At 42.3% G+C, this 25857-nt stretch overlaps 1 protein-coding gene across 21 annotated transcripts in view; it reads left to right on the top strand.

Moving 5' to 3' along the window:
- The window catches only part of erich2 (glutamate-rich 2), a 93016-nt gene that overhangs the window by 23472 nt on the left and 43687 nt on the right, over positions 1-25857 (top strand). For 14 of the 21 annotated variants that reach the window (XM_069935639.1, XM_069935637.1, XM_069935634.1 and 11 more), the window contains 3 exons: positions 3728-3763; positions 6913-6953; positions 15072-15108. In XM_069935639.1, coding sequence (XP_069791740.1) covers positions 3761-3763; positions 6913-6953; positions 15072-15108 — 81 coding nt within the window. In that variant the 5' untranslated portion in view covers positions 3728-3760. The remainder of the gene's footprint in view (positions 1-3727; positions 3764-6912; positions 6954-15071; positions 15109-25857) is intronic. The other 7 variants (XM_069935644.1, XM_069935645.1, XM_069935642.1 and 4 more) reach the window with 1 other exon arrangement.

Below are 25857 nucleotides of genomic sequence, written 5' to 3'. Positions count from 1 at the left end.
CTATCTTGTAATCAGCATGTAATAATGAAATTGGTCTATTGAAATTTGTTTCAATGGGTCTCAATCTTTCTTCATTATCCCAGTAATAATTGCAGTTGAAAAATAATACAGCAGAGAATGTACCTTATTGCTTGATTTAACACTTTCATAAATGCAGGTATCAAAAGATGTTTCAGTTAAAAAAAATTCTACAGGAAACCCATCTTCCCCTGTAGAATTTTTTAACTTTGTAATGAATTCATTACTTCACTTACCAACTTTGCCATTAAAGGAGAGCTCAAATCTCTTTGCTCTTGAGCATTTGAATTAGATAAATTTATTTGAGATAAACATTTATTAATCTTTTTCTCATCCTGAACTGACTGATTGATATAATTCAGAATAGAAATCTTTAAATGAATCAATAATTTCTTGTGGTTTATATGTAACCCCACACAAACCTTTTCTCACTGCATTAATTGTTGTAGATGACTGTTATGCTTTCAATTGCCATGCAAGAACCTTGTGAACTCTTTCTCCTCATTCATAATATCTCTGTTTTGTCCTCTGAATTAATTTTTCAGTTCTATATGCCTGAATAGTATTATATTGGAGTTTCTTTTACTAATTAATTTCCTTTTCTTCAAAAAATTTACTAAGCAAACCCTTTTCCAACTTTCTTATTTCTTCTTCCAACTGATTAGTCTATTTCATATAATCTTTCTTAATTTTCATCGAATAACTTCTTATTTGACCCCTTTAATAACCCTTTAATGCATCCCATATGATAAATAATGCAATTTTTGCTGGTTTAGCTCTCACTACTGATTTTGTTGATTTATCCAGTAGTGGATTTTAAAACAATTAAAGTCAGCCCCAATTAATACCTTTTCATGTGATTCTGCTAAATGTAAAAATGTATCTTGTATAAAATTCTCATCGTCTACATTTGGAACATAAATATTCATAGGTGTTTACATTTCAGGATAAATTTGACAGTGAATCAAGACATATCACCCCACAGGATGAAGTATAACATCTTGAATTTTCACTGGAAATTTTTTTTTAGTAATATTGGTACTCCTCTTGTTTTAGAATTTAAAGATGAAGCCACCACTAGACAACCCATTTCCTTTTTAATTTTAATTGTTTTTTTTCTCTGTTAAATGTGTCTCTTGCAAAATTGCAATATCTCCCTTGATCTTTTTCATATACCAATACTTTTTTCCTTTTAATTTAATTGTTCAGCCCATTAACATTAAAACTAAGATGATTGAATGTATTATTCCCAGCCATTATCTTAATTTTGACTCTCTTTCAGTCCCATTCTCCCAGGTCTCTTCCATCAAATAAAATTGACTCCTGTGTTCATCTCTGTCCCAAAGAAAAAGATGAAGAGAAAAGAGAAATTTAAAATTAACATTTCAAGTACACCAGCAAAAAAATTACAGGACAAATGACACTAAAATGATTTTGAAACCTTTCGTGTCCTCAACATGTTTGTAAATTGGTCTTCCATATCATAATATAAAAGAAAAAAAAAATGAATTTCTGTTATTCCTCTAACACGGTGAATGACTTTATTGTGCCATTTACACTGACATGAAAGTTGCATTCAAAGAACTCAACTTTTAGCTTGTAAAGACAATTATAACTGAATTTTTACTCAGCAGGAATGGGGCAGGTTGAAATGTCAGTTTGGGGCTTCCAGGCATATTCTGCACGTTGCATATTTGTGTCCAATGCTATTTTAACTGCATTTTCTGAGAGAAAATTTTTAATGTATAAAAACTGGAGGGCAATGATGTCATTTGAAATTTGACACCACACCAATGTGACAGTCATTCACAGAAGTGAATGTTGTCAAGCAGAATCATGACCAACAGATTTGGTATTTGACTTTTTTATATAATGTTTCCTCATGGCCAGGAAAATCAGGAATACTTTTCTGAGAAAACCACAGACCCCTCCTGCACTGAAGATCTCTCTCCCCTTCCCCAATTGCAGTTGCCCCTTGGGTACTGTCTTCTATGTTGTTTCCAGTGACCTTTGGATTTCTAGGCTACATAAAATATTTCTAGCATCCAATCTTTGAGCTGTTTCCCCTTCATTTGGCCTGGATCTGGCCAAATAATTTTGATTTCTGTATGTTATGGACTACAACTACTACAATTACTCCCCCATGTTTATAATACTATCCATTTGAATAAAGCTGCTTGAGACCAATATCACAAGCATAATTCTTTGTTTCTGGTTCACTTCAGAAACCTGACTTTTATAAGTATTTTATAAGTATTTTCGGGATAACTTTAAAACATGGGTTACATTGGTTAAAGGATATATTTCAGAGGCTTTGAATATTCAGCAAGAGAAGTTCAATGAACACTTTGGCAGTACTTGTGCACATGCTGGGGAAGCTTTGTGTGTACGTCTGTGCAGATGTATGGGTCCACAATGTTGATATGCAGACTCAGCAAAGCCTAAGCTCCACATCTCCGATCTCCTTGTTATTGGACCAAAATTTAACTATAGTAAAAACAAAAATGCTGGAGGAATGCAGCAGGTCACGCAGCGTCCATAGGAGGTAAAGATATACAACCAACGTTTTGAGTCAGAGCCCTTTAAGGTTTGAGCAAAAAGCAGACAGGCTCCTGAATAAAAAGGCTGGGGGAGGAATGAAGAAAGGACAGTGATGTTATTGATTTGTAATATCCATTCTATTTCTTCAGGTGTTATTAGATCACCTGAGCATTTCCAGCATTTTTAGAAATTATTTTGGTTTTGTTCAATATTTCTCAATTTTCATCTGGCCAATAGGTGATTTGTTTTTAAATAAAACACTTGTGTACCTACCATAGTGTCTCCATAGGTTTTTTTTTGCCTCTGACTTCGCTGATATTGTCCAAATCAGCACAGATTTACTCAATATTTTTCTAATATTTTTAAACATATTCATGATTCTCTAGTTCAACAAATTGTACTCCTTTTCCATCTTGTAGAGATCCATACAGGATAGATGCTATTTTATGTGCTGTCCATACGCAGAAATTATTTCAATTGAAATGTGCGTCATACAAATTCGTTCACACTGTCACCAACGGATTTTGGAACTAATCCTCATTGTATCTGGAAAGTATCTGAAATGTTAACAGATCTTTTGTATTTCTGAAGGTGAGTCACAACATGCTGACCTGCTGATGAGCGTGACTCATCCCTGCTGAGTTTCTCCAGTGCTTTTATGTATTGCATCCCAGCACATGCTATTGTGTGAACAAGTTTATACCACCAATATGTTGCACCTTATTATTTAACTTTAAAAATGTTAAAGATCAAAATACATATGCCATGGTTTCACAGCACCAAACTGTCATTCCATAATTTGATTTTAACCATACTTCAGCTTTACAAAAGTTTTAGTTACAAATTTTGGCAGTAATGCATTTGATTTCTTTTGAGGATGAGAGGGTTGGGTTAAAGGGTCAGGCAAATACAGAAACATTCAGTAGCTAGGTGGAAACTGAGAGCCAATGCGATGTAGAGGGAACAGGGTGGGTTAATGCAAGGGGGAGAGGAGGAACCTTTCTAGCATTTCGCTGTATAATATTCTCTCTCCTATCAGCAAGTTAAACTCAGTGATTATATCAGTTATGTTTTTAACTAATTATTCAAATTCTATCAGAAAGAACTGGAAAAATAATTATTTTCACTTTTATTTCCTTTCAACCTCTTTCTTTATGTTCTCTTGCAGATATGATGATTGTTGAATCTATGCAGTTAATACATGGTAAGTTAATTACAGTGCTTTCCACATGTGAACCTTAACTTGTGAAATTATTCCATTAGATGTTGAAGTGAATATAGATAACTGAAATATGGCTTCTGTTTTCTGGAATATTCAGACAAAATATTAAAATAAAAAGATTTATTTGATGGAAGTGCAGACTGAAGATTCATGTCTAAGATGCATTGCTTCATAAATCATGAGTAATTCTCCATGGATTGTCACCTTTTTATGCTGGAGAAGCTTGTGTGGTCCTGAGGTCCAGAAAGTGAAGCCATCTGGAGCTATGCTTCTGGTAGGTCCACCCACGGCAGTAATGTCGAGGGTGAGATCCATGACAAAGCACAATTCAACTAATCATGGAATAGGCAAATAAAGTTACTCTGAACTCAACGGCTGTGAAGGCAGACAAAGGCTGAAACAAATCCATTAGCTCCAATGATCATGATTTCCATGCCATTGGAATTAGTTGGTTGATTTGTGAAGTACTGTATGCTTCTTGGAGTACAACATCATGCGCACATTAAACAAATACATACACAGGCGGCTTCACTCTGAGCGGAACGGAATGAAGGCCATCATTTTTGACCTCGAGGGATAGCCACAATGAAGAGTAAATTGGGTACTACTATAACTTACAAGGCAGGTGGCTAACTTGTGCTTAACACAATATGAAATTAAATGTTGTAGCTGGAGAATAGATTTAAGCTACATAAAATTATTTTTCCACCAAATAATGCATGAAAGCATTTTAAAATATGTAATTAGTTTTTAAAATTCTGTTCAAACTTTATTTTGATATGAGAACATTTGTTATGGTTGGGAGAGGTGAAATGGGAAATTAGTTTTTGCTCAGAAAATACTTCATTTAATTCACCAGGAATCTGTGGTAGTGGCAATTGATGAAGCATTCTTATTATAAAAGTTTGATATTGGATTTTTGATTGTACCACATTGATATAAGTAATTTTGATCTCTGCATGATACAAGAAGGGAAGTTTTTGTAAACTGGATCTGATATGAAAGAGTTTTAATACAATATTAAAAAGCTAGCTAGATATATGGAAAATATTGAAGTATGAAAAATAATGAAACCTGTTGTTGCAGATATCTAATTTCAATTAAGATAATTTTGTAGAATCCAAATCCTGAACAAATCGCTGGGTTCAATAGCCTGTTTTTGTGTTGCTTATTTTGTATAAATTCCCCAAAGGTGACTTTAACAATTCTTGTTAACTGAAATCTACATCCAGATATAGACTCATTTTGTTAAGTAATTTTCTTGTTCTGGATTTGTGAGACGAGATCAACGTAGAAAATGTCAGATTTCAGATTTATTGTCAGACTACATACATTACATCACATATAATCCCGAGAATCTTTTTTTCTGTGGGTGAGGCAGAATTACTACTTATTGGTAATGCAAAAAAATATGTACACCACATATACATGTAAACAAATAAAGAACTGTAACATATAATAAATGCAAACAAACTGTCTGGGCAATAGAGAGGAAAAAAAACTAATAGAGTACAAAAGTAAGGATCCTTAACTGAGTCCCTGATTGAGTTTGTTGAGGAATCTGATGTTGGAGGGGGAGCAGCTGTTCTTGAATCTGGTGCTGTGAGTCTTGTGGCACCTATACCTTTTTCTTGATGGCAGCAGCGAGATCAGAACTTGAGCTGGGTGGTGTGGATCCTTGATTACTGTTGCTCTCTGACGACAGTGTTTCCTGTAAATGTTCTCAATAGTGGGGAGGGTTTTGACTATGATGTCCTGGGATACGTCCACTACCTGTTGGAGGACTTTACACTCAGGGGTACTGGTGTGCCCACAGCAGACCGTGATGCAGCCGGTGAGCATACCTACTACCACACCTCTGTAGAAATTTGCCAGGGTTTCTGGTGTCATACCAAACTTTCGCAAACTATTGAGGAAGTAGAGGCGCTGATGAGCTTTCTTCATGATGCAATTGGTTTGTTGGGTACAGGAAAGATCCTCCAAGATAGTGACTCCCAAGAACTTACATTTGCTTACCATCTCCACCTCTGATCCACCAATGATCACTAGATTGTATACCTCTGACTTTCCCTTCCTGAAATCAACAATCAGTTCCTTAGTTTTGGAGACATTGAATGAAAGGTTGTTTTTGGTGCACCCTTCAGCCAAGTTTTCAATCTCCCTCCTGTATGCTGACTCATCACTTTTCTTCATATAACCTTTTTACTGTGGTATTGTCGGCAAATTTGGAGATGGTGTTATTGCTGTACCAACCTATACAGTTATAGATGTAAAGTGAGTAGAGCAGGGGGCCAAGAACACAGCCCAGTGGCGCACCGGTACTGATAGAGATTGTGTAGAAAATATTCTTACCAATCCTCACTGATTTTGGTCTGCAGGTGAGGAAATCCATGATCCTATTACACAGTGCGATGTTGAATTGCAGATCTTGGAGTTTGTTGATCAGTTTCAAGGGGATCATGGTGTTAAATGCCAAACTGCAGTTGATTAAAAAAGCATCTTGATGTATGCATCTTTACTGTTCCAGGACTTTTTGTAGTCCCAGTGAGATGGCATTCACTGTTGACTTGTTGCTGTGATAGTCATTCCAAAAAAATGTTTTTTAAGTTGTGGTAAATGGAAAGCTGTGAAATCAAAGAGAGGATAAGGGAAGAAAGGTAATTAAAACATGAATTAGGGACCAAAAAGATAATTGTGTGGGGAAGCTATGAATGTGGGTAAGATTCTTAATGAATACTTCACAAAAGAGGAGGATGATACTACTATTCACTTTAAGGAAGATGGAATATACTTGACAAAAGAAAGATTGTTAAGGTATTTAATGATATGAGTATATATTACCAGGTTTTTAAATTTTTTAAATTTTTCACACTATGTATCATACTGACCAAAATACATACAGACATTTTTCTCTTGAATATATACAGAGTGTCATTTTCTCCCCTTTTTCCCCCCTCCCTTCCCTCCCTCCCTCACCCCCCCCCCCCCATTTATTCAAAGTTCAATCTATATGATACATTAAACCCGTTAAACAATGTTGTAACTTAATAAAAATAAACAAGAAATTTGTGTCTTCTACTTTTACATACTGGGTCAGTTCATTTCATTGTCTTCTCCTTCTGTCATTTTAGGTGGTGGAGGTCCGTGGTAGGATTTCTCTATTGTGTTTCATGTATGGTTCCCATATTTGTTTGAATATTGTGATGTTATTTCTTAAATTATATGTTATTTTTTCCAATGGAATACATTTATTTATTTCTATGTACCATTGCTGCATTCTCAGGTTGTCTTCTAATTTCCAGGTTGACATAATACATTTTTTTGCTACACCTAGGGCTATCATAATTAATCTTTTTTGTGCTCCATCCAAATCGAGTCCAAGTTCTTTATTTCTTATATTACTTTGAAGGAAGATCTCTGGGTTTTTTGGTATGTTGCTTTTTGTAATTTTATTTAATGGGTTTAGATCTTCCCCAAATTTTTTTCACTTTCTCACATGCCCAAATTGCATGTTATTGTTGTTCCCGTTTCCTTCTTACAGCGAAAACATCTGTCTGATACTGTTGGGTCCCATTTATTTAACTTTTGGGCTGTGATGTATAGGCTGTATATCCAGTTATATTGTATCATACGTAACCTCGTGTGTTTATTGTATTTCTCATAGTTTCTCATATTACCAGGTTGAGATTAAATGTATCCCACATCATTAAAAGATGCAATAGAGAAATTGCAGAGACTCTTTGAAATGTCATTTCTGCTGGACTACATGTAAGGAGCATAACTGTAGGGGAGCCTAACTGTAGGAGAGCTGCTCCTGCCCCATTGAATTGGTCTCTGCTTACCTTGACTCTGTTTTGTCCCCCTAGTCCAGTCCCTCCTCACCTATATCGAGGACACCTCACACACCCTCCATCATTTCAACAACTTCCAGTTTCATATTTGCCATGGATATCCAATCCCTATACACCTTTATTCCCCATACTGAAGGCCTCAAAGCCCTTTGTTTCTTTTTGGACAATAGAAGCAACCGGTCTTCTTCCACCACCACCCTCCTCCAGCTAGCAGAACTTGTCCTCATATGCAATAATTTCTCCTTTGATTCATCCCACTTTCTTCAGGTTAAAGGGGTAGCCATGGGTACCTGCATGGGCACCAGTTATGCCTGATTTCTGACTGGGCACCCTCCACCTGGATGTCATTTCTATCAACTTCTCTGGCTTTTGTTAAACGCCCCCACCACTTCCTGTTGTCTCTCCTTTTGCACAGACGTGATAAATTCTCACCTCATCCCTGTTCATATCAAATTAACACCTTTTTGTTGGTCTGGATTCCTCCCCCATTGTTTGAATTCTGAGACTTTCTGATATATCCTGCTCTGCCTTTTCTGATTTTTTTTTTCCCTTGAAGAAGGACTTAGGCATCTCCTGTAGATGCTGAACAGACCAGCTGAGATCCTCCAGCATTTCGATGTGTTTACTACATGTTTGCAGCTTATCATGTTTCACTCTGCTGATAATCTTTAATTGTTTGAAAAGTGAGGAAACGATAAACCAAATAATTAAAGACAAGTTGGTTTAACCTTACTAATTGGCTCATTGTTGGAATTTATTCTGGCAGTATCCATCTTCATTGAGAAAGTCCTAGCTTGATCAAGGACCAATTTTTAGGGATTTGTTAATATAAGATCTTGTGTGACTCATTTGCTTGAATATTTTTGAGGATGTAACCAGGATAATTGATGAAGACGTTTCATTTGATGCAGTCTTTGTAAATGTTAGCTAATCTTCTGACAAGATTCAAAATGTCAGGCTGTGAGATCCAGAGGAGTAGCAAGTTAGATCCAAAAAGGGCTCTAAAGCAGGAAATTCTGCAGAAGCTCTGATTATAGTGAAATACATAAAAGTGTTGGAGAAACTTAGCAGGTCACACAGCATATACAAGAAGCAAAGTTATGAGGCAAAAGCAGGCAGGTACGTGAATAAAAAAAGTGAGGCAAGGAGGGCAGAAGGGGCAGGGGAGGAGCACAAGCCAACAGGCAAGAAGTCACAATTGGATATGGGTGGGAGGGCAGAAGGAGGGGGGCTTTCAGAATGGAAATGATAAAAGAGGTGGGAAGCTGGAGGAAGGGAAAGAGGGATAGGGAGAGAGAGTAAAAACAAAAAAAATGATGGAGAAGCTCAGCAGGTCAAACAGTGTCCTTTGTGTAGCAAAGGCAAAGATACAGAACTGACCTTTCAGGCTTGAGCCTTCATCAAAGAATGAGAAAATTCCAGCAAACATCCAAACAAAAGAGGGAGGGGGTGACAAAAGAAGGAGATGATAGGTGGCAAAAAATTAATTGGAAAGATACACTAGCAGGAAAAATGGCAGGGTAGCAATGACTGGAGTTTCTGTGAGAAATGAGGTAGGTGCAAGACAGGTATATTCCAAAAAGAGAAATATTTTATTGGAAAAATGACACAATTAGAACATGGCGGAGAAGTCAAATCCAAGTAAAACCAAAAGAAGGAAGTAAAAAACAGTGGAAAGCAATTATGAAGGTCATTAGGAAGGAAAATAATATCAAAAAAGGCTAACAAAAGCTTTTTAACTACTGTATATTAAATGTATAAAAAAAAACAAGAGTACAAATGGAACCGGTAGAAAATGACATTGGAAAAATTGCAATGGGAGACAAGGAAATGGCAGAGGAACTGAGTAAACATTTGTGTCAGTCTTCACTGTGGAAGACATTAGCAGTATACTGGACTTTCAAGAGTGTCAGGAAAGAGAGAATGTGATTGGGAACTGAAAAGTCGAAGGATGGATGTCTCCTGGACCAGATGGAATGCACCTTCTGGTTCTGAAAGAAGTAGTTATAGAGATTGTGAAGGCATTAGTAATGATCTTCCAAGAATCAATAGAATCTGACATGGTTCCATTCCAGAGAACTGGAAATTGCAAAGGACACTCCACTATTTAAAAAGGCGGGGGGGGGGGACACAACAGAAAGGAAATTATAGACCTGTTGGCATAACATTGGTAGTTGGGAAATTGTTAGAGTTGATTGTCTAGGAGGATGAGGTTATGGAGTACTTGGAAGTGCATGACAAGATAGGCCAAAGTCTCCATAGTTTCAGGGGACAAACTTGCCTGACAAACATACTGCAATTTTTTTGGTGAAACCACAAGCAGGCCAGACAAAGGACATGCAGTAGATGTTGTAAATTTGGACTTTCAAAAGGCCCTTGTCAAGGTACTGCACTTGGGGCTGCTTAACAAGATTAAAGCCCATGGAATTACAGGAAAGGCACTAGCATGGCTAGAGCATTGGCTGATTGGCAGGAAACAGAGAGTGAGAATAAAGGGATTCTATTCTGGTTGGCGACCAGTTACCAGAGGTGTTCCGCAGGGGTTGGTTTTGGGGCCACTTCTTTTTGCTTGTATGTTAATGATTTGGATTGCGGAATAATGGATTTGTAGCTGGGTGGAGGGGCAGGTAGAGAGTTGAAAAAAGAACCTGCAGAGAGAATTGGATAGATTTGGAGAATGGGCAAAGAAGTGGCAAATTAAATACAATGTTGGAAAGTGTATCGCCATACACTTTGATAGAAGGAATAAAAGGCCAGACTATTATTTGGATAGGGAGAAAATTTGTAAATCTGAGGTGCAAAGGGACTTGGAAATGCTTGTGTAGGATACCCTAAATGTTAACCTCAAAGTTGATTTGGTGGTGAAGAGGAAAATGCAATGTTGGTATTCATACCTAGAGGAATAGGATATCAGAGCAGGGATATGATGTTGAGGCTTTATAAGGCACTGATGAGACCTTACTTGGAGTATGGAGTTCAGCTTTGGGTTCCTTATTTATGAAAGGATCTGCTTGCATTGGAGAGGGTTCAAAAAAGAGACACAAGAATTATTTTTTGAATGAGAAATTAGCATATGTGGAATATTTGGCTCTCGCACTGTACTCCTTGGAGTTCAGAGGAATGAGGGAAATGGAACCTCATAGAAGCATTTCTGAAATTTCGGATGTTGAAAGGCCTGGACTGAGTTGATATGGCAAAGTTGTTTCCCATGGTAGTGGAGTCTAGGCCAAGAGGGCACAACTTCATGATTGACGGGTGTCCATTTAAAACAGATATGGAGGAATTTCTTTAGCCAGTGAGTGGTGAACCTCTGAAATTTGCTATCATTCACAGGCGTGGAGACCAGGTTATTGTGGATATTTAAGTCAGAGGTTGATGAGTATCTGAACAGCCAGAGTGTCAAAGGTTATAAGGAGAAAGCAGTGGAGTGGGACTGAGTGGGAGAATGGATCAACTAATGATGGAATGGTGAAGCGGACTCAATGGGCTGAATGGCCTGCACCTGTGGGTCTTGTGTGTGCTTGGTGGAGGCAGGCATTAACAATATTTAAGTTTCAAAAGAACACCTGGATAGTTGGCTTTGGGCTCTGAGTGCTAGAAAATAGGATTAGGTGGGCAAAGGCCCTGTTTCTGTGCAATGTGAGTCTATCATTCCACCAGTGTACTATTTAAAAATTGTTCAAAATATGATGCTGTGCTTTCCTAGTAAATTTTTAGTGTGGGCCAATGAGTTGGGGGTGGAAGGGGGATTTGGAGAGAACCTCAGCAGTCAGAGTCTGGACTAATGATTAGGATGCCCCTGAAGGAAATTAGTGATTTAGAGTAGCCATTCTCAATGGTGGGGGTGGGGGTGGCCATAGCACATTAAAGGGATGGACACAATGTGAAATCATAAATAATTTTTTTTCATGTAGTTGGTAGGAGAGAAGTACTTCACAGGGAAGGGAGGACTATAAACAGCAGATTTCTAAGGGCACCATGGCCAAAAAAAAAATGTTTGAGAATGGCTGATCTAGATTCCCCTTAAGAAACTGAATGGTTGAGGCCTTGAAGCATCAGGGCTTGAGCATGAAGTAAGGCAAGGAGAAGATGCTACTCATACCTTGAATTGTTTGATCAAATCTCTGAAGTAATGTGAAACAGCCCATAAATGGTCATTGTCGTATTTCACTCCCTCCAGGATCATTTTTAATGGTGCAGCACAGAAATAAACAGCACTGTGCAACGTAATTTCTGAATTGGCAAGGTTATCATTTTTCAATTCTATCCTTTTAGAAATAAGCCTTTTACGCTATTTATTTTTATGGGCCTATTCTCCTGTGATGATTTGTCTTATGTTAGCCTGCTCCATTAAGATGATTTTACAATTTATGACTGCCTTAATTTTCTTTCCAAAATATAATAGCTCACATTTGTGTATATTGGAATTGATAGTAAATTATGAGCTTTTTTAATCTTTTTGCAATCTGCTTCTTTATTGACTATTTATTATAAACCCTCATCATTATCATGAATTATGATTTTCATACAAAAGAATAAATTGTGAATATAAATTTTGATTAAGAACAGTGCCAATTCTGATAATAGTGCAAACATAGATTTGGCCATCTGTCATTTTGAATGGCTATCCATTTGTCACCCTGATTTCACTTGCACCATGCACAATATCCCATTATGTTGTGCCCTCTTATACTGTCCATTGCAATATTGTTGTCTACTTCAAAGAAATAATTCTGACTAAAGCATCATCATGAATAGTAAAAGTTTACAAAAAAAATTGCATAGAACTTTTTCCACACAATTTCTACAGTCTAAAATAAAATTGTAATTAAAAATATCACATTGTATGAAAGATAAATTGGCATAATAAATAAATGGATAGTTTCCCAACAATTAGACCCCAACAATGAAGACGCTGTTTACATCCGGTACCGCACGGATGGCAGTCTCTTCAATCTGAGGCGCCTGCAAGCTCACACCAAGACACAAGAGAAACTTGTCCGTGAACTACTCTTTGCAGATGATGCCGCTTTAGTTGCCCATTCAGAGCCAGCTCTTCAGCGCTTGACGTCCTGCTTTGCGGAAACTGCCAAAATGTTTGGCCTGGAAGTCAGCCTGAAGAAAACTGAGGTCCTCCATCAGCCAGCTCCCCACCATGACTACCAGCCCCCCCACATCTCCATCGGGCACACAAAACTCAAAACGGTCAACCAGTTTACCTATCTCGGCTGCACCATTTCATCAGATGCAAGGATCGACAATGAGATAGACAACAGACTCGCCAAGGCAAATAGCGCCTTTGGAAGACTACACAAAAGAGTCTGGAAAAACAACCAACTGAAAAACCTCACAAAGATAAGCGTATACAGAGCCGTTGTCATACCCACACTCCTGTTCGGCTCCGAATCATGGGTCCTCTACCGGCACCACCTACGGCTCCTAGAACGCTTCCACCAGCGTTGTCTCCGCTCCATCCTCAACATCCATTGGAGCGCTCACACCCCTAACGTCGAGGTACTCGAGATGGCAGAGGTCGACAGCATCGAGTCCACGCTGCTGAAGATCCAGCTGCGCTGGATGGGTCACGTCTCCAGAATGGAGGACCATCGCCTTCCCAAGATCGTATTATATGGCGAGCTCTCCACTGGCCACCGTGACAGAGGTGCACCAAAGAAAAGGTACAAGGACTGCCTAAAGAAATCTCTTGGTGCCTGCCACATTGACCACCGCCAGTGGGCTGATAACGCCTCAAACCGTGCATCTTGGCGCCTCACAGTTTGGCGGGCAGCAGCCTCCCTTGAAGAAGACCGCAGAGCCCACCTCACTGACAAAAGGCAAAGGAGGAAAAACCCAACACCCAACCCCAACCAACCAATTTTCCCTTGCAACCGCTGCAATCGTGTCTGCCTGTCCCGCATCGGACTGGTCAGCCACAAACGAGCCTGCAGCTGACGTGGACTTTTTACCCCCTCCATAAATCTTCGTCCGCGAAGCCAAGCCAAAGAGTTTCCTTTATTAGCTGATATAGATTACAAGAAAAAAAAGATTATGTCCAACTCTATGAATGACTAAATGGTTCAAGTTACGGCATTACAGGAAGAAGGTGCTTGTGCTGGAGAAGTTACAGAGCAGATTTATGAAAGTTTGCCAGAGCTGGAGAGCTTTAACTGGGGAGGAAGTTTGGATAGGTTGGATTTACTTTGAATAGAACAAATGGAAGAATAATAAGGTGCTCAGCTATATTGATTAGGAGGAACCATTTTTTCTTGACAGGTCAGTCAGTAAACAGAAATTAGGGAATAAAGCAATGTAGAAAGATTAAAGTGCTTGAAACAGATATTGTTCACCCAGAAGAGTATAGCTGTCTGGAGTCCACTTCTTGAAATAAATCATTATAGGATTCCAAAGTACTTAATAGGCACTTACTGGGCCATAATCTCTTAAGACATGGACCAATAACTTAAACTTGTGTGCATTTCTTTCAACACTTAGGTCTTGAACTAAAGCTTTTGGATATATCTGTGTCTAAACTGTATTTGGATTGTGCTTTGTAGATCATTGCTAGTAATTAAATGCTTTAGTATCATTCACTCAACTATAGAACTTTTTTTTTACAAATCCATCTGCTCTGCTTACTGTTCTAAATAATTTTGATCTGATCAGATACTTGTGGCTTTAAATGTTCAAAATGTAAATTTAGCTACAGGGAAGCTATCTTGTGTAGAAAGCTTTGTTCTGTCAACACCTTAACCAACCTAATGACTCTCAGCCATCAGGAATTGTAGTGCCGTGAGTAATATGTCAGTTCATAAGTCTTTTGGCATCGTGGAGAAACTTGGTTTTTCTGTCATTTAATTTGTAGTAAATCACTAGGATATGCAGGACCTAAGAATACAGAGGTATTCTTGGATTCTATTAAAATTGAAATGATGCAAAAATGATTAATTGCTCCTCAGCAAGGATGATGTGAACATTTTGGAAACAAAAAAAGAAGAAAAATACACAACTGTATGAATCTGAAGCCTGAGGTCCAACAAAAACTTGCAATCTAAAAAAATTCTTGTGGAATGGAAAGAATGCAGGAAATCTGGCAACTGGGTGACAACACAACACAAATGGATGCTTTAGGATCATCAACACCACCTGCAGCCTAAATTTCCAAGGACCTACTTTATTGAGAGTCAAGTATAGATAAGAGCACATCAGGGCCAATGAGGCAGTCAGAACATGTGGGTGGATTTGTCCCAGTTTGCGTTCCTTTTGAGAGTTTTAATATTGCAAATAAATTAATGGCTTATTCTTTGTAAAGATACTGAGCAATTTGAGAAATTATGGGAAATAACTGATAATAACCATCAAGGTAAACAAGATAGCATTGGTAAAGATCCAGGAAGAAATATTGAGAAAGATTTTCTAACTGTCAAAATTTATTCTTTCAGACACAGTCTGCCAGAAAAGATGACCCTCTCTCTAAAGGTAAGGATATGACAATGGTTTAAAGGGGAAATTTTGAAATGCTGTTTGTTTTTTTAAGAGCTGAAATATTTTACAGGCTTCAGCAGGGACATTTGAAGTTTAGCTTTCCCGCCTTTAATGAAATCTTTAATTGTTAAATTGAGCAACATAATAGGTAATATTTTATACCTTACCAAGATATGAACTTCAAATATTTTTATTGTTTAAATTTAATGCTAAATAATAAATGTTTCTCAGTCAGATTTGGTGAAATGCGGTTCATTGAGGTTGCTGTTTTAAAAGGGCAGTGCTAATAAAATGTATCTACACCTGTAAACCTAAAGAGTTTGAATAAATAATAACAATTGTAAGTAAATAACACTTCATTCTCTATGTCCAAGTTCATAGCAACTCGAATATCATTGCCTGGATGAAAGTAGTACAGGGATGAGTCAGTAAGTTTGCGAAGGTTGAAGATGTTGTAGATAATGTTGAAGTTTGTCGTAGGGTTGCAATAGAATATAGATTGGATGCAGAGTTAGGTGGCAGATGGAGTTCAATCCAGATTTGTGTGAGGTAATGCATTTTGGAAGGTTAAAATTGAAGGCTGAGTACAGGATTAATGGTCGGATACTTAACAGAGTGGAGGAAAAGAATGACCTTGGGGTTCCAATCTATAGATCTCTCAAGGTTGCCATGCAAGTTGATAGGATAGTTAAGAAGGCCTATGGTAAGCTGGGCTTCATTAGTCTGGGGGGGGGGGGTTGAGTTCTGGAATTGTGAGGTAATGTTGCAGTTCTATAAATCTCTGGTGAGACCACACTTAGAATATTATGTTCAGTTCTAGTCATTTCATTGCAGGAAGGATGTGGAAACTATGGAGAGGGTACAGAGGAGTTTTACCAGGATGTTACCTGGATTGGAAATCTTATGAGGCAAGGTTAACAGAGCTCGGGCTTGTTGGAGCTACGAAGGATGAGAGGTGACTTAATAGAGGACTACAAGATTGTGAGCCGCATGGATAAGGTCAACAGCCAGCACCTTGGAGCAGCAAACACCAGAGAACATCTGTGCAAAGTGAAGGGAGGAAAGTTTAGGGGAAATATAAGTGGTAAGTTGAGGTTTTTTTTTTAACACCAATTTGTGGGTGAGTGGAATCCATTGCCAGAACAATAAGGACATTTAAGAGACTTTTAGACAGGCACATGGATGAAAGAAAAGTAGAGAGTTAGGAGGTAGGGAAAATTTAGTTTTATAAAGTAGGTATTTAAAGGTTGGCACAACATTGTGGGCTGAAGAGCCTGTACTATGCTATTGTGTTCTCTGCCTCGCTGCTTTTCCCTCAGCACGGTGCCTGCCTTTGCTTCCTCAAGTTTATTGGTGCAAACTTTAATGTGCTTGTAAGTTTTACATTTTTAGTTCAAATTCAAGTTCATAGTTATTGTCAGTGTCAGTGTACATGCATGACATCACATACAATCCTGAGATTCTTGTTACTGCAGGCCAGGCATCATTTCTACTTATTGGTAATGCGACTGTACTCAAGAAAAAGATAAGTACAGTAAACGTCAAAAAACCCAGATTGCAGAAATTCTGATCACCTGAGAGTCCAGACTTCTCAAACTGTTGGTTTGTTCGTGCATTATGTCTGTGTGCATTGCATAAGCACCATAGATGTACTGCCTAAGAATCCGGAAAATCTGGACTGACCCAATACCCGTGGTCTGGAGTTTAGGACTTTTACTGCATTCAAAACAAAGAAATAAATGTAAACAAACTGCAAATATAGAAAAAAATTCAGTAATAAATGGCATGCCAGGTAAGAGTCCTTAAATGGGTGCAGCACAGTTGGCGTAGCAGTTAGCGCAATTTCTTTATAGCACCAGCAATTGAGTCTGGGATTCGAATCCTGCACTGTTTGTAAGAAGTTTGTATGTTCACCCCTGTCTGCGTGAGTTTTCCCTGTAGGCTCCGGTTTCCTCCTACTGTTCGAAACGTACCAAGGGTGTAGCTTAATTGGGTGTAAATTGGGTGGCATAGACTCATGGTTGAAATGGTTTGTTACCATATTGTATGTCTAAATTAAAAAAAAATAAATTTAAATGAGTCTCTGAGTCTGTTATTTAGGAATCTGATGGTGGAAGGATAGCAAGTAATTTTGGTATGAGTCCTGAGGCACCCTGCAGTGAACTGGGATTCACAGGTAGTGTGTTGTGCTGATGGCTGGCCCCATCTCCTGGCTCCGTTCCCATCTGCCCACATATAACCCTGGTTTTCCGCCTAAACCCAGAATCCTTCTGAGGACTATTGTTGAATCCTACCCTTAGTTATGAGCTAATAAAAGTGTTTGTTCTCCTTCCAGTCATGAGAGCTTTTATTAATGCTACAATTTTATTAGCTCATTCCCTAACGATGGAAGCACATCTGATAGACCCTCTGTCCCACGACTTGGCTGTAGGCCTACCTGAACGCGACCAGAGACGTCTTCCACTCCAAGGAACTCAGAAGGTCGGCGCTTGTTTCCAGGGTTGGAACAAAGGGTTATGCAGTCATCAGAGACTGCTCTACATATGACACTGCTATCGAGGTGTTGAAGGCTAGGTACCTGAAGTCACAGAACGAAGTCTGGTGAGGCACTGACTTGCTCTACGTCACCAGTGGCCAAGAGAGACCATCAATGACTACCTGCTGAATCTGTGGACGCTTGCCAAGAAGTGGAGGTACGAAACGGCTACAGGCCGTGTTCCTGAGGAAGAACAGATCCAGGACACACAGTTTGCAGGGATCCGCTCGAGATAGATGAGGCAGCAACTACTTGAATTGGGTAAGAAGAACCTGGCTAGCCACGTTGAGCTGGCCAAATTGCTCGAGAATGAAGATCTCAAAGTCAGTGAGCTTGCCCAGCAAGGTGAGTCCTCCCAAGGACCGGCTGCTCCCACTACTGCTACCTCTGCCCTGATGGCTGCCACATCCCATGCCAAAGAGTGCTTTTTTTGCGGAAAGAGCCAGCATCCCCCATCTCGTTGCCCAGCAAAAGACTCCAAATGTTCCAGCTGTGAAAAGAAAGGACATTGGGTGAGGGTCTGCCTCGTGAGTGGAAGCCCGAGGAAGTTCATGGCCTGCACTGCTCCCGGATCCGATTCCAGCCCCAAGCTGTCTTCCCCTAATTCACCCGAACCCACTTGCTGCACAACATGCCACCCTCGGAAAAGGCATGAAAAGGCTTGGTGGCTATCTTGCCACGACCCAAATTCAAATTCAGCACCGTCATCATCGGAGGAAGAAGGAGGGTGACCATCAGGTCGATGCCATCTTACCCATGCAGGGAAATCCAGGATGGTGGGGGCCACTCGAATAAAGAGCATGGAGTATCCGGGGAGCTAGCATTGACGGTCCTAGATCGGGACAGAGTTCACCAGCTCAGCAACCCTATAGTGACTGTGAAGGTAAATGGACATTCCACTAGTTGCCTAATTAACACAGGCTCTACTGAAAGTTTCTTAGACTCACAGACTGTACAAAAATACAAACTGAAGATGTATCCTTCTAATTACCACATATTTCTCGCCTATCACCAGCTGCCAATCCGTTCCAAGGACCGTCCATATGGCATTTGAGGCTAACGGTCATCTTTATCAATTCTGGAGAGTCCCTTTCAGTATTACTATTGGTGTTTCTATCTTCCAGAGACAGATGGACAGAATGATGGACGAGTATAGGTTGAAGGCTACCTTCCCCTACCTTGATAACGTCATTATCTGTGGCCACACCTTGGAAGACCATGATGCCAACCTTCAGAGCTTTCTCCACACAGTTGAGAGCCCTGAACATCACTTATAACTCTGACAAGTGCGTGTTCAGAACTAAATGGTTGGCTATCCTTGGCTACTTGGTGGAGAATTAAATAATTGGCACTGATCTCAATAGGATGTGTCCCCCTGTTGGGATCACAAAGGCTTTGATGACATGCCTGAGGTTTTTCTCTTCCCTCAATACGCTGTTAAGGTTTACCCCATCTTAAAAGCCACTAATTTCCTCCTCTCAGCTGAAGCCCAAATGGCTTTTAACAACCTCCAAAACCACATTGTGAAAGCTGCCATGCACGCGGTGGACGAGAATATACCATTCCAAGTGGAGAGCGACGCTTCGGACATACCCTCAATCAGACGGGCAGGCTAGTTGCATTTTTTTCACGGACGTTACAAGGCCATGAGCTCCGGAACCCATTGGTGGAAAAGGAGGTTCAAGCCATTGTAGAAGCCGTAAGGCACTGGAGACACTACCTGGCTGGTAGGAAATTTACTCTCCTCACTGACCAGCGCTCAGTTGCATTCACATTCAGTAATGTCAAGAGGGGAAAAAATCAAAAATGACAAAATTGCTAGGTGGAGGATCGAACTCACCACCTACAATTATGACATTGCCTATCAGCCAGGAGCTCTTAATGACTCTCCAGATGCCTTGTCCAGAAGAAGCTCCTCTGCACACTACGGGGGCTATAATGAGCTCTGCCATCCAGGGGTCACCCGCATGGCTCATTTTGTCAAGGTCCACAATCTACCCTACTCTGTAGAAGACATCAGGGAAATGACCAGGTCTTGCCAGGTCTGTGCGGAGTGCAAGCTGCTCTTCTACCGTCCCACTAAAGCACACCTGATCAAGTCATCCAGGCCCTTTGAATGGCTCAGCGTCGATTTTAAGGGACCTCTCCCCTCCATGAACGGGACACCTTCTTCCTCTCTGTCATTGGCGAGTACTCCTGCTTCATGTTTGCCATTCTGTGCCTAGACACGTCCACCTCATTTGTTATGAATGCCCTAGACTCCATTTTCACTCTGTTTGGGTATCCCAGCTATAATCATAGTGACCGGGGCTCATCCTTCATAAGTGACGAACTGCATCAGTACCTGCTGGTGAAGGGCATCACGTCCAGCAGGACTACAGCTACAACCCCCGCAGTAATGGGCAGGTTGAAAAGGAGAACACCACAGTCTGGAAGGTTGTCCAATTGGCCTTGGTCAAAAGGCCTTCCAGACTCACGCTGGCAGGATGTCCTCTCCATTGCGCTCCACTCTATCCATTCACTACTATGTACCGCGACCAGTGCTACTCCTCATGAGCTTCTTTTCACTTTTGAAAGAAAGTCAGCATCGGGAATTAAACTGGTCTGGTCTGGTCCTGGTCCTGGTCTGGTCCTGGTCCAGTCCTTCTTAGGAAGCACGTGAGAAGAAGCAAGATTGACCCCCTGGTGGAAAAGGTGAAACTGCTCCATGTCAACCCCACGTATGCCTGCACGGAGTACCCGGATGGTAGGGAGGACACCGTCTCCATCAGAGACCCAGCACCTGCCGGAACAGAGAGTCCATTGCCTCAAGTGCCCTGCGAGCCATGGAGCTCATTCTCACTGGTCAGGGCCTTGGGGGATCCAGTTCAGGAGGAAAGAGCACCCCCCTCCATCATCGAGCTGGACACCAGCCTGCCTCTCCTCTGTCACAAAGGGACCAGGAGACCCAAGGAGCGAAAGGCCCTCTGGTGCTAAGGTGCTTCATCAGGATCTCCCGACCCCTGGACCACTTAGATTTGTAAATAACTATATTTTCTTACCACTTGTTCTGAACCCATGTTCTCTGTCTTTATTCACAGACCCTAAATTCTACAGAAAGGGATGAATGCAATGAACTGGGTTTCACTGATAGAGTGTTGTGCTGATGGCTGGCCCTGCTCCTGGTTCTGCCCCCATCTGCCAACATATAACCCTGGTTTCCTGTCTAAACCCAGAACCCTTCTGAAGACTACTGTTGAACCCTACCCTTAGTTATGACCTCATAAAAGTGTTTGTTCTCCTTCCAGATGTTATGAAAACTTTTATTTATGCTACACACTCATAACGCTTCTGATGGCTACAACGAGATCAGACCACATCCTGGGTGGTATGGATCCTTGATTATTGCTGCTGCTTGCCGATGGCAGTGTTCCATTGTGGCAGCCCACAATTGCGAAGATCGGGCTGGCACATCGCGTGGCAGCAGACACAGACAGAAATCGCTAACGTGACTCCCAGGACAACGAAACAGCAGGGGTAGAAGCTGGCTACAATTGGTGACCTCCAACGGTATAGAAGGAATCTAAACCTAGCGATGGAGAACAAAGCACCAGTCAGTGAGGAAAGTCCCAGCCTGAGCGGATGCTCTCTAGAGAGAGGAGAAAGAAAACGGCGCCTTGGTGGAACAGATCCAAACCCCAGCCAGCAACAAGGTCACAGCGGACGAAGAGGCAAGTGGACACCCCTACCCAGCCATATTGTTATTATCATCAACAATGGGGTGCGGTGGGCTGTCGATGCTGCCCACCCTACGTGTTTCCGTCGTTGATGGCTGAGGCAGTTGGCCAACAAGACAGATTCCTCGACATGTGGGATCTCTGTCAGGAAGGTGGTTCCTTGTGGACACCAGTGCCAAAATAAGTGTCCTTTCTTCCTCCACCCCGACCCCCCACCCCTCGGCCTACAACACCTGGAATGCCAAGCTGAGCCCGGCACTGAAGGCAGTGAACAGCACCTCTATACGCAATCTGCCCCTACGATTTGCTGGCCGCCAATTTAAATGTACTTTTACTGTCACAGCAGTAACACAACTGCTCCTGAGAGTCATTTTCCTGCGTGCCCACTGCCTGCTGGTGGACTTAAAAGGGAGGCATTTGGTGCACACCACAACTTTTCAAAGAATGCCCCCCCTCCTTGACGCTGTCACGCTGACTGATGACACCGACAAATGCATTCTGGCAGAGTTCCCCTCATTCATGGTGCCAAAATTCTCCTCTGTGGAACCAAAGCATAGGGGTAAGGCACAACATACTCACCAAGGGGGTCCCCGCTCCATGCCAGGGCGCACCACCATCCCCCTCAAAAAATTTGCCCTCACCAAAGAGGAATTTAAGAAAATGGGGGAGTTGGGGATAGTGCAGAGATCAGGCAGCTCCTGGGCCTCCCCCTGAACATGGTCCTGAAGGCAGCAGGAGGGTGCCCCATATCCAAGACTTTATCACCATCTTACAAGGGGCAAGGGTGTTTTCAAAAGTTTATTTAATCAGGGGTTATCAAATCTCAGTGCACCCCGATGACCTACTAAAAACTGCTATAATCACCCCCTTCATCCTGTTTGAATTCATGAGGATGCCCTTCGGGCTTAAGAATGCTGCTCAGACTTTTCTGCGGCTGATGGACGTGGTGGGCCAGGACCTCCCATTTGCATTCATCTACTTGGATGATATCCTATTGCCAGCTGCAACCATTCAGAGCACATGGCCCACCCGGATTCTCCTACTTGCTAGAGTTCAAGCTGGCCATCAACCCTACCAAGTGTCGGGGAGGACAGAATTGACTTCCTAGGACATCATATTGACAGGTACAGTGTGAAACCACTGCCCGAAAAGTGGAGGCTGTTCAGCAGTTCACAAAACCTTGCACCGCGAAGGGGCTGCAGGAGTTCGTCGGTATGTTCAACTACCATCGATTCATCTCTGAAGAATCAGCATCTCTGATCAAGTGTCCCTTTTTACGCTTACGGCAGGGAAAAATAAAGATGTTGCCTGGGATGGGGAAGCCTTGGGGGAATTCCAGAAGGCGAAGGATGCTCTGGATAACACCACCCTTCTGGTTCACCCAAAGCCGGAGGAACCAACTGCCCTCACAATGGACACCTCCAGCATAACGGTTGAAGGGGTTATTGAACAGCTAATCGATGAGCAATGGCAGCCCCCAGCCTTTTTTTAGCTGCACCTCCCACCCCCTGAACTTAAATGCAGTGCCTTTGACAGGGAGCTGTTGGCACTGTACCTGGCAGTCAGGCACTTCTGATACTTTCTGGAAGGCAGACAATTCAAGGTCTTCACAGACCACAAACCACTAACTTTCACCTTCCACAAAGTGTCTGACCCGTGTTCGGCAAGGCAGCAGAGGCACCTTTCGTACGTCTCCGAATTCACCGTGGACATCCAACACATCACTGGCAAGAAATATGGTTGCCATTGCACTCTCCCATGCCGCCATCGAATTCGTCCATGCCCTATCCCAGGGCATAGGCTATTCAGCCCTAGCAAAGGCACAACACGATGACCCTGAGATCCCAGTGTACAGGATGGCGCTTTTTGGACTACAGCTGGAGGATGTTGTCATTGCCCCTGGCAACCAGACACTCCTCTGCGACATCGCCACCAAAAAAACCCTGGCTCATTGTGCCGGCAGCATGGAGACGGCAGGTCTTTGATACAGTGCACAACTTGGTGCATCTGGCCATCAGAACCATGGTAAAGATGGAGGCCAGCAGGTTCGTATGGCAAGGGCTCTGCAAGCAGATCAGTCAATGGACCAAGACCTGCATACTCTGCCAGGCATCCAAGGTACAAACTCACACTAAAGTACTTCCCTAGACTTCTGAGCCAGCACGGCGTATGTTCAGCTACATCCACATCCACATCAACATGCAGAGAACAAAACAAAGGACTCTACATCACCTTTGTTGACCTCACCAAAGCCTTCGACACCGTGAGCAGGAAAGGGCTTTGGCAAATACTAGAGCGCATCGGATGTCCCCCAAAGTTCCTCAACATGATTATCCAACTGCACGAAAACCAACAAGGTCGGGTCAGATACAGCAATGAGCTCTCTGAACCCTTCTCCATTAACAATGGCGTGAAGCAAGGCTGTGTTCTCGCACCAACCCTCTTTTCAATCTTCTTCAGCATGATGCTGAACCAAGCCATGAAAGACCCCAACAATGAAGACGCTGTTTACATCCGGTACCGCACGGATGGCAGTCTCTTCAATCTGAGGCGCCTGCAAGCTCACACCAAGACACAAGAGAAACTTGTCCGTGAACTACTCTTTGCAGACGATGCCGCTTTAGTTGCCCATTCAGAGCCAGCTCTTCAGCGCTTGACGTCCTGCTTTGCGGAAACTGCCAAAGTGTTTGGCCTGGAAGTCAGCCTGAAGAAAACTGAGGTCCTCCATCAGCCAGCTCCCCACCATGACTACCAGCCCCCCCACATCTCCATCGGGCACACAAAACTCAAAACGGTCAACCAGTTTACCTATCTCGGCTGCACCATATATATCAGATGCAAGGATCGACAATGAGATAGACAACAGACTCGCCAAGGCAAATAGCGCCTTTGGAAGACTACACAAAAGAGTCTGGAAAAACAACCAACTGAAAAACCTCACAAAGATAAGCGTATACAGAGCCGTTGTCATACCCACACTCCTGTTCGGCTCCGAATCATGGGTCCTCTACCGGCATCACCTACGGCTCCTAGAACGCTTCCACCAGCGTTGTCTCCGCTCCATCCTCAACATCCATTGGAGCGCTTTCATCCCTAACGTCGAAGTACTCGAGATGGCAGATGTCGACAGCATCGAGTCCACGCTGCTGAAGATCCAGCTGCGCTGGGTGGGTCACGTCTCCAGAATGGAGGACCATCGCCTTCCCAAGATCGTGTTATATGGCGAGCTCTCCACTGGCCACCATGACAGAGGTGCACCAAAGAAAAGGTACAAGGACTGCCTAAAGAAATCTCTTGGTGCCTGCCACATTGACCACCGCCAGTGGGCTGATATCGCCTCAAACCGTGCATCTTGGCGCCTCACAGTTTGGCGGGCAGCAACCTCCTTTGAAGAAGACCGCAGAGCCCACCTCACTGACAAAAGGCAAAGGAGGAAAAACCCAACACCCAACCCCAACCCACCAATTTTCCCCTGCAACCACTGCAACCGTGTCTGCTTGTCCCGCATCGGACTTGTCAGCCACAAACGAGCCTGCAGCTGACGTGGACTTTTACCCCCTCCATAAATCTTCGTCCGCGAAGCCAAGCCAAAGAAGAAAGAACATCAACATCAAGGGGCCGCTACCAGTTTCCCGAGGGGTGAAATTCCTCCTTACTATGGTTGACCGTTCCACAAGGTGGCTGGAGGTGGTCCTGATGGCCGACATGACCATGGAGATCTGTGCCAGAGCACTAATCAACACCTGGGAGTCCAGTTTTAGAGTCCCACAACATCTCACCTCTGACAGGGGAATGTAGTTTACCTTGGGGCTCTAGGCAACACTAGCCAAACTGTTGGGAACCCAACTCCACCATACCACGGCATATCACCTACAGGCCAACAGGTTGGTGGAGCGGTTGCACAGATACTTAAAAGCAGCCCTGATGGCCCGGATCAAGGAACCCAACTGGGCGGTTGAATTACCTTGGGTCTTTCTGGTGATATGCACTGCCTCTGCAGCAGAAATGGTCTATGGAGCACCCTGGGTAATCCTGGGAGAGTTTTGGCCACTGCCAAGGATCCAGAAACCCCCATGGTTGTACTGAAACAGCTGAGGGAAAGATTGGGTACCTGAGACCATCCACAGCCCTTGCCGCACAGCCAGCCTAAATCTTTTGTCCCTCAGGACTTGCACATTTATTGGTGTTCTTCTGGAAAGGGGAGCACACCGATCTCCCCTCCAATGGCCATATGAGGGGTCAGAGTCGTCAGCCATAATGGGTCGACGTGTGTATTGGGTATTGCTGACAAAGAGGAATCCTTCACCCAAGACCACTTGAAACCGGCCATATAGATATTAGCTAGCCAGTCAAGACTCAGCCCCTGGACAGAGAGGTAGGCTGCCCAAAGTGACAGTGGACATTCCAATCACCATTTCTGGAGGGGGTTGTGTAGCGGCCCACAAACAGAGTCGCAACCCAGCTCACAAAATGACTGGTGAAAGCGACAGT

This window comes from Narcine bancroftii, chromosome 4 (assembly GCF_036971445.1).
Source record: "Narcine bancroftii isolate sNarBan1 chromosome 4, sNarBan1.hap1, whole genome shotgun sequence".
NCBI classification, from domain to species: Eukaryota; Metazoa; Chordata; class Chondrichthyes; order Torpediniformes; family Narcinidae; genus Narcine; species Narcine bancroftii.
The sequence above is the reverse complement of the archived record's forward strand: the minus strand, read 5'-3'. Positions and strand labels throughout refer to the sequence as shown.